The 19,766-nt window shown below is 43.6% G+C and overlaps 1 protein-coding gene across 1 annotated transcript; it reads right to left on the reverse strand.

The window, feature by feature from the left end:
* On the reverse strand, window positions 1-17,651 carry slc27a4 (solute carrier family 27 member 4). The gene is made up of 14 exons (XM_041960330.1): window positions 17,318-17,651; window positions 15,628-15,789; window positions 12,244-12,454; window positions 11,803-11,986; window positions 10,139-10,297; window positions 8,345-8,414; window positions 8,094-8,185; window positions 7,573-7,682; window positions 7,099-7,308; window positions 6,605-6,731; window positions 5,736-5,873; window positions 5,479-5,643; window positions 4,839-4,985; window positions 1-4,662 (listed from the first exon to the last, which is right to left on the reverse strand). Exons 2-14 carry the CDS (start codon window positions 15,786-15,788, stop codon window positions 4,505-4,507), a joined length of 1,932 nt encoding a protein of 643 aa, XP_041816264.1. The 5' UTR covers window position 15,789; window positions 17,318-17,651; the 3' UTR covers window positions 1-4,504.
* Between the last annotated feature and the right edge of the window lie 2,115 nt (window positions 17,652-19,766).

Raw genomic sequence — 19,766 nt, forward strand, 5'->3', positions numbered from 1 at the left:
AGTTTTTATTAATAATGATTTTCCATTTGCAGCACTGCTTTGATCTCATTTTCTTGAAATGCTTGATGTATACAGCTAGCCTTCAGTGGACAAGAGGACATCAGTGTGTGTGTCTCGCACACACAGCACACCTCACAGACCTCCCCTACACACTCTGCACAAACTGAGAGCTGCCGCCTGTGCAATGAAACAAACAACCAAAAAAAAAAAAAACCTTTCACACACAAACACAGACGTGCACTGACTCGTTTCCTTCTGCAGCACTGCTTGATGTTCCTGAGGACCACGACAGGGAAAAAAAAAAGTGCAGAAAGCTGAGTGAGAAATGTTGATCAGAGGCATGAGGGACAGTGAGACACAGCTGATCAGCCAGGGTCACGTCCTGCCTGGCGCGCAATGATCTCCTAATGATCTTAAAGGTGAATGGTCATTTTTTGCGGCACTTTTTCAATCAAATGATCTTGACTGATCTCTTGATGAGCTGGGAGGACTCAATTTGACAAAACTTAAATAGACATCAGTCGCCGTGGACTCACACGTCAGTCTATGTGTATCAGGTGCTGGCATTAAATCGGTTTAGTCAGTCAAATAACAATGCAAAAATATGCAGAGCAGGAAGAATTGCAATTTGTCTCTTAAATGGAAACCTGTTTTAAACAAGTAATTTTAGCCGTTATTATCCACAGGCCAAGTGAAACATTAAAATTGGTTTCAAATTTGGTTTACAGACCGAGGAAAGTATCCCACATAGATAATGTAATGTTTCGTTTTTAACCAATAAATTCCTACAGCAGCTGCAGTTATTAGATCCTTTCATTAGTCATCCAGAGGCTGCATGATAAAATGATGGTCACACAGTGCCCTCCTCTGGTCAAACAGGTGTCTCCAAACCTCAACACACACTGTCCCACGGACACAGAGGTCCCTGCTGGCCTTCAGTGGTTTTTAGGTTTTCCACCTGACTTATCTGGTTTGCCAGCTGCTTTTCAAAAACAATTTCTATAAGGTGGCTCCTGGTCAACATGTACAACCACTGTTACCCAGAAAAGGTTGCTCCCTGGCTGTTCCTAGTGCCTTTTATAAAAGGTAGAAAAATAAAACAAAACAAAGAAACAACCGCCAGTCGATTGTCATACACTCAAGCACGAATCCTGTTTTTTTTAAACCAAAATCACAAAGCTATGATTTTACGCAGAGGAAACAAAAGCAAACACATTTAACAGTGAAACAATCAAATATAATTTAACAGTTCCTTTGAAAATAATCATTTAAAATCATTTTTTTTTTAAAAAGTGAAAAATGGAAACATCTTATTCAGAGTGATCAGCTGTGAGGCTGTTCAGTCAGGGGTGACGAGCTCGACCCTCAGTCACAAGCATCATAACAGCCAGACTGTTCCCTTGGATACGCAAATCACATTTTACTTCACGACATCGTCGTCATCATTGGTCATCACTCATTTGCTTTTTCAGACATTCATGAGAACATTTCACACTCATCATTAAAGAATAAATACAAGTGAGGGAGACACTCTTTGAACCGAAGACCACAGGGGAAACAAACAAGGAAACTGACTTTGACGATCACTGTCAGCAGACTGCAGCCGTCAAGGTCAACTGTGTCAGTCAGTCAGTACAAAGTATGAACTAAGAAAAGCCATTTGAACGTAGAGACTCAGACAGAAAACAAAGCAGCCTAAAGCTCGTGAAGAATAATGAGTCTTCCGCACAGCAGCCAGTCTCCACATGACTCGCCACACAGCCGATGCTGGTGACGGCCAGCTTGGCTGTGCTGCACTGCAGGTGACTCGGGATGTGGTCAGTTGCAAAGGTAAGACAAAAAGTCACAGGGTCAGTGGCAGACTACACACAACACACACCTGCAAAAGACACCTGAAAACAGTTTTGAGTGTGTAGGTGGAGCTTTGATTCACCAGACCTCCAGAACAAAAGCAGACAACAAAAAAACCCTCCATCAAACACTAATCAAAACTCCAATTAGGAAATATCTAAATTCAAATGTCTGAATCAATGCGAGCACAGCGAGATGACGCAGACATGGCAGAGAATGAGGCTCGGTACCTGACGGAGACAGAGAGGACCAAACACAGGTGCCAGCTCAGAGGGATGGAGGGCCATGGACAGAGAGAGAGGGGGAAGAAGTTAGAGGTGGATCAGGGGAAAGGATTGGGGTGCTTGGCAGAAAGATGATAAAGGCTTGGTGTAAAGGTGCTGAGCGTATGGAAACTTGGGAGAACAATATCTCTAAGACAACCCAAGAAACAGAAAAGTAAGACAGCTAAAAGACAAATTAAGGTTACAGTGCGGACTAAGGAAAGACCGGAGGAGACCCAAAGGACAGGAAGTAAGGAGGATAAAGTCCTTGAAAATGCTCTGACAGCAGCCTTGCAAAATTTTGGACTTTCATCCAGCGAGAAGTCAACACAAGCTCTTCCTGCACCTGGCAGGATGAAGGTGCCAGTCGCTGGGCTGCTAAGGATTCTTAGCAGATGATTTTATAAAATATGAGCTCCCAGGATTTAGGCCATCTTTGCCAGGCTACTACGCCAGGAAACTTAGAGACAGATTCTGGTAGGTAGAAGCGGAACGACATAGGGAACCATATGAGAGGCTATGTGCGGGCCAGGGCCTGTGAATCTGGGAGGTGAACTCACAGTAAGGCACAGTGCTCTGCTTGTGGTTGATGATGCTCATTCATGGTGCTACAACCTCTGACGACGGCTACCGCAAACAACAGACAAAACATCGATGACAAAGCATATTTTCTCTTCCTCTACCGTTCTATTTCGACGCGCCCCCTCTGCAACAATGTCCCGACTCCCGCCTTTGAATCTTTGGATCTTTCGACTCTCTTGAACCTGGCAGAAAATCCCTATTCAGCACCAGAATATTGTTGAAAACAGAAGTCCTCGCCGATAGATTTGGTGCTTCTATTTCTTCAGTCAAGTCCTCTTCGCATGTTTTAAAAGAATATACACACACACACACTAACCATAGGACAGACAAAGTCTACCTCTTAGGACAAAACCTGCACAATACAGCCGCACAAACACACTGCGTGCCAGTATGGGGACAACTCCTGTGGATGGAAATCGCCCCATGTGTTTAGCCCAGGGTTGAATCAGTCAGATCACTTGACTTTGTGTTCCAGCAGCTGATATAAAATGCAAACTGCAGCTTCATTTTTCAGGACTCGAGAGAGTTGCTGAAGCATGGGTTTGAACACACATAAAGCAAAATCAACCTGATACATTTGCACTATGACAAAAAGAGAAAGCTTTTACAACAACATAAATTACTAAAACCTTCATATTTTTCTTAAATAGGTAAAAAAAAACAACTACAACTTAAATATATTTGGTGTGATGCAGACATATTTAAATACAAAGCTTTGTTTTATATCAGCGCTCGTGTGGTGCGGCTGATTATTGCACTGCAACGCTGGAGCCCTATTGCACTTGAGTGAATCTTTCAGCTTCAACCACTGGACTAATCTAACTTCTGGAACTGTGGGCGTCACGTGAAAGGCTTTCCAAAATCCCTCACAGCCTTCTGTTGTTCCCTTTTCAAAAACAAAACAAAACAAAAACGTTGGCGTCCTTTCTTCATTTTCATCACAAGGACGGAAATGGAGACAAGGAGACCGGAGAGGTCAAGCAAATGCTGAACCTCAGATAGAGGAAGGCTGGAGTTGTCACACAGGTTTGTCACTGCTGGCTAATTGTGCAGGTGAAGTCTACGGTAGAGGCACCAGTCTTTCACAGAACGGCCTTGCTGACGAAACAACGAACCGAAAGACGGTTTAGGTCCTCATGAGTCCCTCCTCTGTCCCACGCACCTCTTTGTACTGAATCCATGCTCCCTCTCAGCATCCTTGAAGTCTGTGGTTATCTGTAGGTATTCAAGTTTTTGCATTCTGGATGCCAGGCAGCCTGTTCTCCGTGTCCCACCCAGTTGTGTCCCCCAGCGACACATCTGGCTTGACGGACCAGGATGGACAGGCGTGGTTGTTTGAGAGACCTGTGTGGGCAGGGCTTGTGTGGCGATGAAGGGTGCTTTCAAGTTTCCAAATAGACCTGGTTGCTGGGTTTGTGCCTCTCTGTGTTTGCTGAGGTAGCGAGAGGAGTTGCCGGGGAGATCGCAGGAGGGATGGATGGAGTTGTGCCGTGTGTGTGTGTGTGTGTGTGTGTGTGTGTGTGTGTGTGGCGTGCATAAGTCTGTTTTAGGGATTTCAGAGAGCAAAGTGGTTTTGGGAATACAATGTGTGCATGTGTTGGCATTTGGGTCTGGATGCATTGGAGTGTGTATGGCTATTACTTTATATGCATTTGTGTATACGGGGACAAGGTCCTGCATTCTGCTATCCTGGTCACACAACATTGTCTTCTTTTCTGTATCTGTATGTGTGTACATGTATGTGTGTGTGTGCCTGTGTGTGTGTGTGCGTGTGTGTGTCTGTGTACATGTAGTGGTCAGCCTGCTCATCACAATTTGTGTTTCCCTGACAGTATGGAGCGGTGAAGCTCCTCGTCCAGCTGTGTATAGCGCCCTCTGCTGGAATCCAGGAAGTACAGTCTGTCTGACACTGCGCTGGGGTCAAAGCCGTCCCGACGCAGATCCGTCTTCTGAAACTTAAACGTTCCTGAGAAAGAGACAGGGAGATTTTGTAGGTATTTCATTGTGCCAGGTCAGCTGCCATTCAGCTGTTTTAGAATGACTACAGAGGTCCTTTGTTGTATTTTTCTCAAACTGCACAGAAATAAAACTCCTGAACATCTCAGTTTTTGATTGATTCTTTAAATCAACAGAGCATGTTACCTGTCTTGTTGACCTCCGGAAGGAAGCGGAGAAACACAGGTCTGGCGTACGGAGGAAGCGCCTTCTCCATGTCCTTCGCAAACTTCTCCAGGTCAGTGGAGTGAGACGGATCAGCGATGGCTGCCATTCCAGCCTTTCCCTCTGCTCCTGTGCACACAGAAACGGGCATGTCAGAGGATTCACTCCATGGAGGTTTAACATCAGACGCTTTTGTTTGTGCAACAGGCCACGAATGTTGTGCAGAACCTTCCTTATATCTTTACACAGTATCACATGCAGTTATAACACTGTGGCAGAAAACCTCTTTCATAAATTGTCCGCTGTGAGCTGTCAGACTTGTGTATCTTTTGTTATTTGCCAAATTGCCACTGTAATGAGGAATTAGTTTCCCCAATTGGGGATTAATAAAGTTATCTAATCTAATCACAGCAACTGGAAAGTGACATCTGTGATTCGCCCCAGCCTGGAGAGCCTCAGCGACAACTCAGCCTTATAAGGGATGACATTTCAAATTCAAGTAATTCATTTCATGTCACTACAAGTCAAGAGTAAATGGAGATACTGCAGCTGGAACAACTACAGCATTAAACACAGCATGGTGACCCTTTATTCTCATATATTCAAGCATGTATATATTTACCTGGTACCTCCACTCCATAAACTACTACATCTTTCATGTCTAACAGCCTGCTGAGAGTTCCCTCCACCTCAGTCGTGGAGACGTTCTCTCCTTTCCAGCGGAAAGTGTCCCCTGTGCGGTCCTTGAAGTACATGTGGCCGTTCTCATCCATGATCAACACATCACCTGGTGACAGCAGGACGACAGATCACATCATTTAGCTAGTCAGCGAGGAATACAGTGAATAACATATATGTGTGTGTGTGTGTGACTCCAACCAGAGAGATAGGCACTGTCTCCCTTCTTGAAGACACTATGAGCAATCTTCTTGCTGGTTGCTGATTGGTTGACATAACCATCAAACCTGCGAAGAGGGTCGTTCTGAATGATCCTTCCAACAAGCTGGCCAGGCTCGCCTAAAGAGAGAGAAACAGAGAGAGAGAGAGAGAGAGAGAGAGAGAGAGAGAGAGAGAGAGAGAGAGAGAGAGAGAGAGGTTGAAAGAACAGTCGAATTTATGAATGTATAACTGGCATATTTGCATTTCCATGAACTCAAATTACCATTTTCACACATGCAAAGTGGATTGTTTGAGCTCCATTAGAGGTTTCAGAAAGTCTAAGTGAGTCTGTGCCTTTCTGTATGATATCATAAACTCGAGGCTACGCAATGACTTTGAGGAGGTTTATTAAAGCCTTGTTGTGAGCCTATTAGCTGAGTGTTCAGCCAGTAACATCTGATGTTAAAATATCCAGAAAAACAGCTGCAGTATGTCCAGAGCGGTGCTGTCTGATAAATGTATGAGCTGTAGGTACAGTAGCTGGATGATGAGTCTTCAAAATGTATATTCCTATTAACATGTAGTGCTGTGTCCTTTCATTTAGTCTTCTTTAGTTCTAAGGACATTAATGAATATATCTGTTCATGTGGCAGTCTTAGCTAGCCGGCTAATTTAATATTACCAGTAGGCTGAAAGAAAAATATGTACAATAAAAATCATGGACATGTCCAACTTTGTTGATAATCAAACATATGATGGGGATAGTATTATATGAGCAGCTGTGTGTGCTTAACGCCACCACTCTGTCTGCACATTTAGGCCTACCAAGAGTAAAGTAGACATTTAATATATGTACACATTAAACCTACCGGGTTTACAGGGAATACAGACGCCATCAGGTCCCCTAATGAGCTCCATAGTCTCCTCATCAACCCTCACCAGTCTGATGGGGTAGATGAAGGGGAGAATCTGGCTGTTGAAGCCACACGCTCCAACCTACCAAAAAAACAAAAAACAAAAAACAAAAAACACCACAAGGCTTTAAGATTGGTGAGGAAAATGAAAGTCAGACCAGTTCCAACAGGCCAAAAAGCTGCAGTGCTGCGTGCTGTGTTGTTTTGATGAGAACCGACCAAAACTGAGAAAACAACACATTTATAGAATCACACAGTGCTTAACACGAACAAGGTTTTAGAGCCGCACAGGAAATAAAAGCCTTCGATCATGATGTGAAACTCCCTCAGGTGAAAGGACTTGAGTGGGCGGTGGTAGTCCGGGGGATTTCAGAAGAGGGAATTTCACCAAAATGACGCCAGTTCAAACGATCTAGATAAAAAACACCAAAAACTGAGCACGTTCTCACCTTGTTGTCGAAGTTGCCAAGGCTGCAGTTGCACTCTGTGGCTCCGTAGAACTCCGCGATCTGCGGGATGTTGAAGCGTTTCATGAACTCCTCCCATATGGACTGACGCAGGCCGTTGCCCAGCGCCATGCGCACCCGATGCTGTTGCTCTGTGTGGCGAACCGGCTGGTTCAGCAGGTATCTGCAGATCTCACCGATATACTGCACGATCTGGAGGAGAACGGAGCATAGGGAGAAAGGAAATTTGTGAGGCAGAACAGAGTTGAGAAAAGACTAATTACTGATTTAATATCAGTCTTAAAATCATGAAAAAAGGGATTCGAAGAGTTTAACTAGGGAATAACACTAAATCTTGAGATTATTTTTTGTAGGAGGTGACAGCAGAGATATCGTTTCAGCAGTGCTGTGAGATTGTGGTGTGCTACTCTGCCCACTAAGTCTGTGGCAGTGATTTATAATCTACATTGTGCTTACGGTGCAGTTGTATTTGACACAGTCATCCCAGAAACGCGAGGCAGAGAACTTCTTTCTGATTACGACAGTCATGCCGTGTATTATACACTGGCCCACTCCCACAATGTTACCTGTAGACAAAGAAATCAGAGTCGTCAGGGTCATAGAAGGCTAGCCTCGACATGGAAATATGCAAATAATTTAAAGCAACAACATGCAACCTCTTCTTCCTTTAAAATAACACACAATGTACCTGATCTTGTTTGTGGCATTATGAGCACACGCCCTTCATTAATCTGAACTTGGCTTTTTAGACATGTTGTTTGCGCACTAGTGTGTGCCAGAAAAGGCCCATTAGCACCATTTTTTCTCTTTCAATGGTTTAATACACTATCTTAGGCTAAATGATGTTTCAAGCTAGAATCGATCATTATGAGGAACTTAACTGACTGAAGGGACTTTTTGGACATCCCGACAAGAGGAAAAGTCACATATTGTAACTTTAAAGCAACTTTAAATCACACACACAGTTCTAGTTTTACCTGCAGAGTGGTAGAGTGGAAGGCAATCATACAACACATCATCGGACGTCATCCTAAAGCCATAATATACCAAGGCTGCCATGCGGTAGTACCTGAAAACCAGGCAGGACGGGAGGAGAAAGTAAGTCATGTATTTCTCTTCCATTCTCTTCGAACAGCATTCATGCTACACTTGAAAGCTACAGGGATCAACAAAGCAAGCAGCTGCGATTCCTGTGTGTCTGTTAGTTAGCGGCACGTCTCCTTCCTACCTGCTGTGCACAACAATAGCAGCTTTAGGCATCCCAGTGGTTCCTGACGTGTAGATGTAGAACAGGCGATCTGAAACAGACAGCGGCGTGAGATAACACACACACACACACACACATCAACAGCTAAATGTGCTGTGACTGTGACCGGCATGTGTTTGAGGGCATTAAAACAAGGCTCTGCCATGTCAAAGTGTGCAGTTTCAGTTTAGTCCTTTTGAAATAAACATGTTGCTGAACGCTCACTTCTGATCAGCTGTGCGGGAGCGTAAATGCTCGGCTTTGAGACCTAATTACAGGCCTACTCACAGTTTTGATTGCAAGCTCATTTTGAGTTTGAGCACTGAAGAATGGAGGCAAAATAAAGCAAAGTCCGTTTTCAAAGATTGCAAAAATTGGACCATTAACTCCCGTTTTTCTCATGGATACAGTGTGATCTGTAAGCAAAGTGGCATCCAGATGTATACAAATTAGCTTTAGATCCAGTTGAGAGGTCCCAATCAACCACTTGTGTTCAGATTTGTCTTTCCTGCTCGCAACTGATTTTATCTGTAATACACTCCAACCACTGCTTAACAGGAAAAATACACTTCAGAGCTCTGTCATACAGCTGAGAACTGCATCCTGGTGGCTATGTGCTACCTCAACTGGCATAAACAAATCAGCTGTGTGCATGCTGCGTGTGCAAAGTTGCCTAGGCAGCAGCACAAAGGTGCTCACTGACATTCACTCTGCACAACAAACTGTATGTGTATACACACACCTGATGCGGTTTGGTCGCCATCTGTCCAGATAACCAGAGACGCATTGTGCCAAGTGTGAACATGAGCAAAGGTCGCAGGTTTTATTGCTACAACAGCCTGCACGGCCGTCAGTGATTACACGCAGTGATGAAAAGCAAAAGTGAGTGAGCAGGTAGGATTCGGAATAAGAGCTGATTTTGCCGGTTAGCTCTGAAAAATACGAACTGCTAAATAATGGACAAAATAACAAAAACACAACCAATAACAAACACAACAACACCAAAAAAAGCAATGAACTTTTCTGCAGCTAGTTTACCTCATCTGAACCGAGGCTCTTATGACAGAGGGTGTTGTAAGCTGTGCAGATCACAAAGCCCTTAAAAGCAAACTTGATCGATATGGATAAAAATTACATGACTTGATGGTTAATATTGTGGATTCACAGTGTTCTCCCTTTGACCCATGTGCTGCATACAGGCTGCCTGAGAAACAAGCAACCCAGATAATCTCTGGTGATGAATCGTTGGAAATTCAGTAAAGAGAGTGTAGAATTCTGGTTAATTATCATTTCTCTCACTTAGCTAATCAGCATTATATGAGTAACTAAATTTTACGTCATAAAAGTAATTAATTCAAGTGTCTGTACTTCTTTGCAGTCAAAATGTATTAAAAGCATTAAAATAATCAGATTTAAAATGGAGATATTATTCGTGACTTTCAGTTCAGTATAAGCATTTCATTTTTCAACACGACTGAGCCATGTGCTTTATTTGCCTGTGAGTCATTGCTGGCCTCCTAAACTGTTACTCCCCACTTGTCAGCTGTTCTATGCTGCCAGACAGATCAGTCAATGCAAACAAAATACTTTTTGAAACTCTGATGCTGCTTTTGTTCGAGTCGGTGCTGAAATATTGTTTGCCGATTTCTTATTACACTGCAGAAAATATCCCTTGAAAAGACTCCCAAAAGCGTCTGTTAATCGGCTGTTTGTTAAATGAACAGCATGGAGCTGTTCAGATTGTTGGGAAACTGATCTCGGGCACGGCGTCCTCACCTGTGAAGCTGCGTTGTGGCGGGTTTGGCTGATGAGACGGGGCAGCATCCAGCAGGGGTTCTAGGCACTCAGTTCCCTTTGGAACTCGTTTGGGGTCCCAGTCTCCACAACAAAACATCTGCACTGCCGTCCCCATTGAACTGTGGACCTCACATATCGCTATGAGAGTAAGAGAAGCACATAACAGTGCATTTGATTAATTCCACTATCTCAAATTGCAAGAGGGCTTTCATGTGGCAAGAAAACTGGAATATTTGGCAGCATTAAGGACAGCAAGAAAAAGAAACAATGGTGCAATTACAGACGAGGAAGAAAGGAGGTACGGGGCTGGGAAATAGGGGACAAAGTAGGTTAAAATAACTTTGGGTGTCAGGTGGGAAGTGAGGGAGTGAGAGAGAAAAGAGGAATATCTTGACACAAAGAGAGGAGGCGCAGTATGACAAAACAGCTAGAAAGTATCTGTACGTGACTGTGAGGGAGGCAGACAGGAGACGGGGAACAACAAATTGAAACATCTCATATTTTCCATTAAAAAAAAAAAAAAGACAGTGTATCTTAATTCAAAAGCCTGATGTCATGCTGGCTCAGGACAAAAGGCTTCTGGCTCGACTTTGGCCTGCTCAGTGGCAAAGAGGCTGTGTTTCCAATTACTTTAAGGCATAAAGCACGTGACATAAAGCAAGTCTGGGATCCAATACCAAGACTGTTCCATCAGTCCCAGGACGAATGGCTCAAAACTCACTCACTCTTTATAGCTGTTGAGATCAGGGCTTTTCAGATTGGGCAGGGACCCAGAAGAGGGTCATGAGGAGATTGAAATAGATCCCTAATTTATGTTTGACCATTCTACTGAGCTGCTGCAATTTTAGATTATTCCCGCCTCCCGAGTCTAAGCAGTATGAAGCATGTTTAATAATACACTGTGGGTTACCGAATTAGACATTATAATAGGTAATTATTTAGATTTAGCTCTTCAATATCATCCTAAGCACACATGTGATCATGCAATAGTTGATTTAAATCTTCTTATTGTCTGCCAAGTAAAATCACAAATGAGCAGTTGCTTGGCAACTAATTTGTTTTATCTATTAGTTAATATGCATTCTTCCCATTAATACCGGGACATTATATTGGTACTAGAGATACTTAATTATTTTGTATGCTAGAATTATTAGCCACAAAAAGTTAAGATTTAATTAACAATATTGCTGATTCATAAAAGCAGTATGTGAGCAGGGCTGATTTTACCTCTGCTGTGTTGCTTTAGTTTTGTTCCTGTGGATTATTGTTAATGAGTCAACTCCAGGACCAACTCACACCCTGAACACTGCAGATTGATCACAGAGATGTTTCTCTACTCCCCTTCATCACTTCTTCTCTTCTTTCCATCCATCAGCCATTTAGAGCTCCACTGACTGACGTCCAGGAGGCACCTCCTCCAAAACCCATCTAACTTTTATGACCTCTGTTGCTTTCTCCCCGCATCACTTACTGCTCTCATCGCAGTGGAAGCATAACAACACTCATCAGCACAAGCCAAAGCTGTGCAGGCTGTAAAGCCGGCCGAGACAAACTTCTGGTTTTTGACTATAACGAACAATACCTGCCAAATATCTTTCAGATGCTTCTAACCTCTACTCGTCCTCCATCTGCTCTGCTCTTACCATCAGTCAGCTCCGAGCCAAACACCACAGCCTTGGCATTGGAGATGGTGACACAGTGGACCAGGGCCTCTAGTCTCAGATTAAAGTTGATAAGAGCGGCCTCTACTCCGATCTTGGCCATGCCCAGCCAGAGGCCCACGTACTGGGACCTGTTGTCCATGAAAATGGCCACCACATCGCCGTCCTGAAGAGAGAGACAACCAGAGGAGGGGCTTGTCAGACTGATTACCATCAACTGCAGTTTACTTCTATTTAATGTGAGTCTCTATAAAGGGGTCAGAGCATGCCTCCTCCTGAAAGAAAGCGACATCTGAGAGAGTTTAAACAATTATGAGTAATCAGTTCTACTTAAAGACTGTCTGGAAAGTAAGGCTATTACGTTGATCATCTCTAACATGTTTTTTCCTATATCTTTATAAAATATTTCGTTTGCAGACCTACCTTGAAACCCCGTTTCAGCAGCAGGTTAGCCACTCGGTTGGAGTACTCATCCAGCTGTCGGAAGGTCCACCTCTCGCCAGTGCCCTCGAAGATCAGCGCCGTTTTGTCCCCGTAGCGGTGGACCGTCTCAGCAAAGATCTTGGGAATAGTGTTCTTCTCTCTGAGGTGTCGTCTGACATTCATCTTCACCCGCAGCAGCACAAATGCCGCACTGAAGGAGCAAGAGAAAATATTTTCAAAAAGGGAAAAACAGCCAGTGAGCTTTCCTTGGAATGACTCTAAAAGGCCATTTACCCTTTGATGTAAAAGCCAATCTACCTCACCTAAAACACCAAGGCATTTGTTTCGCATGTTTTAGTCCATTAACTACAAATAGCATATACTTTCATTACTGCTTGCCATTTTCTAAGGAACACAAACTCTTGGGTTGATTCCCTAGTTTTTCTTGTTTTTCAAGTTCAAGAACTTTCCTGTTTGGCAGCAAAGTTTTAAAAACAGTCATTTTTCACAACTGTTTCCATGCAGCAACAACAGGACTTTCACAAAAGTATAAAGCCAACTGAATTTTCTATTTTGTGACAGTTATAGCACTCGTCTCAGGATGTCTCTGACGGTGATTTTTACACTGTAGTGACATGTATGAAAACCAGTCACCTTTCTGCACATCCTGACATCCTTTGGATAGTGCATTATGTGCAGCTAAATTGATAGTCAAAGCTCACCTTTATTTGACCGACTTGGGTCATTTATTACCTACACTATGCTTAAAACATTACGACAGACATGGCTGGGTGGGTCCAAGGGCAAAGTCTACTAAATACAAGGATGTCACTTGATCATTTACATTTATAGTGCAAAAATACAGATAAAGGCCATTCTCCCGAGCGCTGTATGATCAGATTAGAGTTCAGATTCTACCTGTTGTCATTGCACGGAGTACCGAGACAACAAAATACAGTTTAGCATCTAACCAGCAGTGCAAAAAAATTTAAGTGCAGAACAGAAGTGCATGTATAGAGATATATAAATAATAGTGAGGGGTAGATATGAATATCCTAAGATATGTTCAGTGTGAAGATTATTATGAGCAGAGTGAAATGAATGCATACAGTCTGTGCAGCAGTTATGAGTAATGCTAATAGTAGATCATTCTAGAATAAACGGCTGGATATGAACATGGTGTATAGACTATACGTCAGATATGTACAGTGGAGACAGTAGTATGAATATGAATACATTGTGGGGCAGATATATACACTGTGGACAGTTGTATAAATATGTATTGGTATGTGAGAGCATAAGTAGTGCAGGTGAGTGTGCAGCAGCGTGGCTGTGGTGAATGAGTGGCAGCCCAGGTAAGGGTTAGGCAGAGGTAGTTGCTCATTAATAAAGCATTAGAAAATTCTATTGAATCAAGTTACTTCATGGCTATATTAAAGTGATGATATCTTGCATCATTACACATGGGATTATTTTCATGTTGGTCCACAAAACCAGTATTTATTGTTGCACAGTTGTTTCTGTCATTTCATAATTATGCTTAACCACATTAAAGCTGCTTGGAGGTCATTCTGTTGCAACAGAAGAGCTCCATGAACTTTACACTATGTCATTCATTCCTTCAGTCAAAACACTTTTTACTGAGCTGACCCACTGTCAGCAAAGTGACTGTTAGAAAGGTCCACAACGAATCTGATGTTGTTAAATTCTACCATTTGAAATCTTTGTTAATGTTCATTAGATGAATTTCATGTTGGCAGCAAACTGCACTGCACCATTAAGAGGAAGAAGAAAGAAATGTTTACAACCTATTCTAGCAAACACGGATGCTTTACGCCTACGAAACCACCCAGCAACTATCTCTGGTATTTGCAGGGACCAAATGTGTATAGTGGAGGTTTGGTTAGTTTAGAAAGGCATTAAGATGTGAACCATCGTGCTTCCTGCAGCATAAATATCTAAGTCTTGTCACAGTGTATTACACAATAGGAATTTATGAGTCACTGTGGAAAAGGCATGCTTTGACAGAGTCAGATAAAGTGAATTTTTAACCTTGAGGCTTCACACAGTTAATACAAAGACAAATAAAGAAAGCATTATCAGAACTAGAGCGCAAGTAGTAACGAGTCTAAAGAAGAACAAAACCCAGTTACGGCATGCTGTTATTGGCCATTGAGGAAAAAAGGAAGTTAGCCCCAGACCAATTACCATGGTAACCCCCAACTGTAAATAGTGGCTTTAGATAAGGCAGTTAAAAGTTCTTCACCTCCCCCATTCTCTCTATTGTCTTTTGTCTGAAATACTACATGCCATGTCACAAAGTTTGCAGCCGGCTGCTAGCGCTGGCGGTAAAACTACGCTTGTGGAGGAAGAGCCTCGGTTCTTGTGGTGAATTCTTCAAAGCATATTTCAAAGGTGACAAGCTACAATTTAGCAGCATGGCACAAGAATAATGTTCAATAATCACACTGATGCATTACTGAAGTGAACTGCATGACGTCCTCCTGATGGGTAATGGGACTCAGATTTTACAGTTAGTTATTCTGATGGTAGTTGGTGTGAAACCTGAGCTGATGCATGCTTTTAATAATTAACTTAGACATTAATGGGTATCACTATGAGTCAATATTGTTGTTTCATCACATGTCATTAAGAGGTGATAAAGGATCATTCTGATTTATATCCCTGCCTGCCAACACTAATGTCTTTGCCTTTGTCCCACTCTGCCTTTTCATGTCCACCACTGATCAGGAACTACCTCGTGTTCAAAAGGCAAATTTGTATTACTTTATGTCAAAAGTCTCGTTTTAGCTGACTTCAAATAACACTGTGATTGTTGAGATGCCTGTCAGTGTTTGGACGGGGACATTTTGCATGGCTTTGGCTGTGTTTCCAGTGGATTTGATAGGGAGACTTTTAGCTGAATGAGGACTGTAGCAATCACAGCCTTTTTGCACATCAACAGGGGTGCAATTCCTCCAGTTCTTTAACAGCATAGTGAGACAAGGATAGGGCTACAGTTCTAATACGTTCACCCAATCTGGGTGTTAACACACTTAGATTACAGCAGAAAGTCAGCCCTTTACCCTCATGGTCACTGTTTCACATCAGGTCCACTGATCTGAAGTGTGGAGTGAAAACCATAGAAAATCTGTCACTTTCAAAGCACTTGCAGACTGCAGTACATTTTAGTGGTATCTCCCTTTGACAGCAGACAATAACAAAAGACCTCTCTGGTTGAAAAATAGCAACTGAAAAAATAGAAACTAATCAAAAGGAATACTTTTGCTTGGAAGGGCTTGAAAAATATTCAGTTCACAAGACCTTTTTTCTAGGATTAACACCGGAACCATGCAAACACAAACAGAACATCCCCGTGCTTACTGTAAGTCTCTGCCAACTGTTCGGGCAAAGATCTGCAAGAAGCTCCATCCTCCGCTTCCCAGGTAGAAGATCAGGATGGCGGGGAGAACCTGGTACCAGGGCAAGCCCACCAGCAGCCTCAGCACGAACAGCAGGGCCGTGCAACACGCTAGACGCATCATCCTGAAAGAAAGCACACACACACATAAATAGGTACAGATAGTGGCTGCGGACTGCGGCGACTAAGCACAAACATTTCAGACCAAACATGACTTCAGCAGGAAGAAAGGTTATGTGTGGTTTAAGTAAGAAAACAAAAGATCTCGTAGCTGCAGCTTCACAAGGGTACACAAGCCACTTAAGAATGTTATCCACGATGATTTTGTTTACACATCCTGTGCCCGTTTTTATGACTCAGCTCTGCTGCCCTGCAAGCTTGTAATAAATGAGAAAGAGGTCACACAGCCACTCATACAGTGTATGTTAACATCCTGTATGAAATGTGTAAGTGGTCATGAGCACAACATGCACAAATAATTTGCTAATACGCAACCACACATATAAGTATAATAGATTTTTACACTAGTAACTGAGGAAATTCTTGAGTTTTCTTCTCTCTTGCAGCAGAATAAAGCCACAGGCGGCTGGGACCTTGGGGAAACCCTAACTGGAGGCAAATCAGCTGAGTGCAGCAGAGGACAGCCTGTGTTGATGCCGGTGTTCAGTGGCACCAGATAGCCAGGAAGATGACCCTAAAGCAGTAGAGGATAGGTTTACATGACTGCTTATTATCTATTTATTAGCTCAAAGAGGAAAAACACTGCAGGGTTGCCTTTTGTTTACTATTATCAACTAGGCTTTTTTTGGGACAATATTTGTTTTTAGCCCGTTTTCTAGAGCCAAGGTGCTGACTACGCATTTCTCTGTCTCCCTGCCTGTGCCTGTGATGGTGATGATGTCTGTATTATAGCAGTTCAACAAGTCTGCCGCTATTTTAGACACAGGCCGACTCTCTGTGCTCCAAGACAGCTGGTTACGGACGATGCAATTACTCTGAATGACCGACAGAATGGGATGTGTTACACGTCACGGAAAAACATGCATTAAGTGGCAACTTCACAGCAGGAGGGGGAAAAAGCTTCATCATTCGCTGCTGCTGCTGCTGCTACACCCGGAAATTTAAAAGGCGCCGCGCATCATATTGCGGTAGTGGATGTGGGTACTGTAGAGAGGCTCAACCCACTGTTGGTTACTCAGCCATGTGCGCTTGCAGACGGGGCCTTCACTCTTAAGTCCGGTTGGACCACATTTATCGGGCTAGCCTGATGTATGTTATCATGGTAACAGGCGCGCCTGGCAGGCAGGATGCGCAGCGCATTGCGCGCATCGGCTTAAAGCGAGGAAGCGGATGGACAGCGTGACAGCAGCCTCTTTCAGGATGAAGGGACATGCTGAATATGCTGTCCACGTTCACATGAATTATCTCTCGTGAACCCACAGCCGCCTTGTTGTTGAAGTGTCGAGCCACCTCTCGAGTCCCGTTAGCGGGTGGATCGCTCACAAGGTTGACCGAGGACAACAGAGACGCAAGCCGGGGCTCTTCTCTCCGGGCGAATAAGCGGATCCGTCCGCGGAGTTGAGCATCGCGGGGGCACACGGTCAGCTTGGGCTGTGGCTGGAGTGATCAGTTTTTTTTTCTCTCATTACATACCTTGCACCTCGTTCACACCGTCACAGCGCGTAGATGCGCAGAAAATCCCAGACGTCAAACTCGTTGTGTGCGATTCCGCCTTGATCGGCTTATAGGCTAGCCTGGTCGCCCCCTCCGCTCCTCACTGCCGCTCGGCTTGGATGACAGAGGCTCACAGAAACGCACAGAGACACGGACACACGCACCGGGATCCCCTCCTGTTGTTAATACCACAACGAGCGGCTGCTCCTCTCTTCTCCTCCGGTGGGTCGGACGTCAAATGCGCGTCAACTTTGACCCCGCGATCATCATCCGTTCATTGTCACAATCATTGCTAAAATTTCTGGGTTCATTGTAGCCGATGAGCTCGCTAGCAAGCGTAATTCAAATGACCTTATAATTTTCTTAGCTGCGCCCGCCCACCGCCGTCAGCGTCCCATCAGTGTGTCAGGAATAAGCGCTGACCGACGGGTGTCTGGGCCAATCGGGGAGGGCTACTTGTTCAACATCCCATCCGGCAAGGGCGGGGTTTGCGGCACTGGTGGAGAGGAAATGCAGTGCGGCCCCCTGTCTGCTCACCGACAGACAACGAAGCCAGCGCACACAGCAGTTTCCACCCGGCAGTGAGAAGGCCGTGATGCGGAACCGTGCGGCGTGAGATGAGCCGTGTCTCTGCCCGTAGAGTCCGCCTCACCCCGTCCATTCACCCAGAGCATCCACATGAGCTTTCAATAGGCAGCTGTCAACCGAGGGGACCCGTGCAAGAGCGAGGAATGAGGAAGAACAGGGTGTCAAACAATAGCCGGGGCTCTGCTTTCATGATCTACATTAAAAACCTAATGGTCATCATCCTGCAGGTTTTCACTGCAACCAAACCCCACACTTAAAAACTGCTCGAACAGTTCACAGCAACGTCTTCTTGTGCCAAATCACCATCACAAAGCAGAACAAGACATATAGAGACACATACATATTAATCACTCCCATGATCTACACAGTTAAGGGTAGAGCTGCAATGATTATTTGATTAGTTGTCAATTATTAAATCAATCGCCAGCTATTTTTTTTGTTTTTTTTAAGAAAAGTCTAAATTCTGTGATTCCATCCCTTAAATGTGAATATCTTCTGGTTTCTTTACTCCGCTATGACAGTAAACTGAATTTCTTTGGGACAGTGGGATGTCATTGACAGTGACAGTGACATTTTAGGACATCATCTTGGGATCTGGCAGACACAGATTGTAATTTTTCAACATTTTCTAGACCAAACACGTAACTGATTAAAATAGAAACTAATTGAGAATGAAAATAAGCATTAGCTGGAGCCCAAATGATTGAGAGTCAATCTAACGCATCAGGAACAGAGAATGCCTCTATGAAAAGGCCAAAAACAACTAGAAGCATCAAGATCAATATTATACAGGCACACATTAAAATGAACACATTAGAACTTGAGTCAGATGTGTATCACACGCCTCCTGGTCAGCGCACCAAGCAAGATCCCATAGAAGTTCAATTTAGCAGGAGGTGGTGGGACTGGATAGACCGCACACTCACAAGACAAAATAAATCAATCACCAATGAGGCACCGACATGGAACCCACAAGACAAGAGAAACAGAGGAAGACCCACACCCACCTGAAAAGAAGCACAAAGCGAGAGATTAAGGCTGAGGGTGACTGAAAGAAACAAGACGGAGGGCTTTTGTCAATGGAGCACAAAGACCTAAACAACACACACCTTCACCAAAGATCTACGTGATGAAAAGAAGGAAGGACTGGATCGGAAGCTTCCTCTGCACAGCACAATACGATCGTCCAGCAACACCTCATAGTCAGAGTCGACCTTCCACCACAACAACCTGCTCACTTCTTCTTATCAGCCATTCCAGATGGCAAATACAAGTATGCACAATGTAATTTCACTTTGAAATGTCACTCATTTACTCATCTGCGCTGCAGTACGAAAAACCCTCAATATCAAGGCTATAATTACTTGAAATGCATAGAATGTAATCTACATTATCAAATGTCCCTGTGGCTCAGCTAACGTAGGAAAAGAACAACATAACCTGTGCTTCAAAGCATAGAAGTAGCGTATGTACTAACGATCAAATGAACGCTGCAGCTGTGCATTTGAACTCATTAAAACCGACCCACCCACACTGAGATACACTGGGATCGAACACATCAACAGCATCTTGTCCACAAGAGAGGCATTCTGTAGCTTTTCCTTTAATCACACAGGGGCTTAAATTTTGATTCTGATCTTAAACACTTTTTTTAAACTGGTTATAGCTGAAAAAAACATAACAAAACTGAGCTTTTTAAAAACTCCTTCCAGGGTGAAGATATTCAGAAACTGTTTGTAGTGTTGACACGTAGACAGGGAAAAAGGGAGTTTTTTTCTTGTGATGACAAAGTGAGCTCCATTTTCTCCTTTGTTGACGTGAGATTTTGTGCAGTGGTGGA

Source organism: Chelmon rostratus, chromosome 19, assembly GCF_017976325.1.
Source record: "Chelmon rostratus isolate fCheRos1 chromosome 19, fCheRos1.pri, whole genome shotgun sequence".
NCBI classification, from domain to species: Eukaryota; Metazoa; Chordata; class Actinopteri; order Chaetodontiformes; family Chaetodontidae; genus Chelmon; species Chelmon rostratus.

Coding starts and splice junctions, on each gene's coding strand:
- slc27a4 (XM_041960330.1), bottom strand. CDS start 15,788: ATGATGCGTCTAGCGTGTTGCACGGCCCTGCTGTTCGTGCTGAGGCTG. Junction 10,298..11,802: donor TGGCTCGGAGCTGACTGATG/GTAAGAGCAGAG, acceptor TTACTCTCATAG/CGATATGTGAGGTCCACAGT. Junction 8,186..8,344: donor GCTATTGTTGTGCACAGCAG/GTAGGAAGGAGA, acceptor CCTGGTTTTCAG/GTACTACCGCATGGCAGCCT.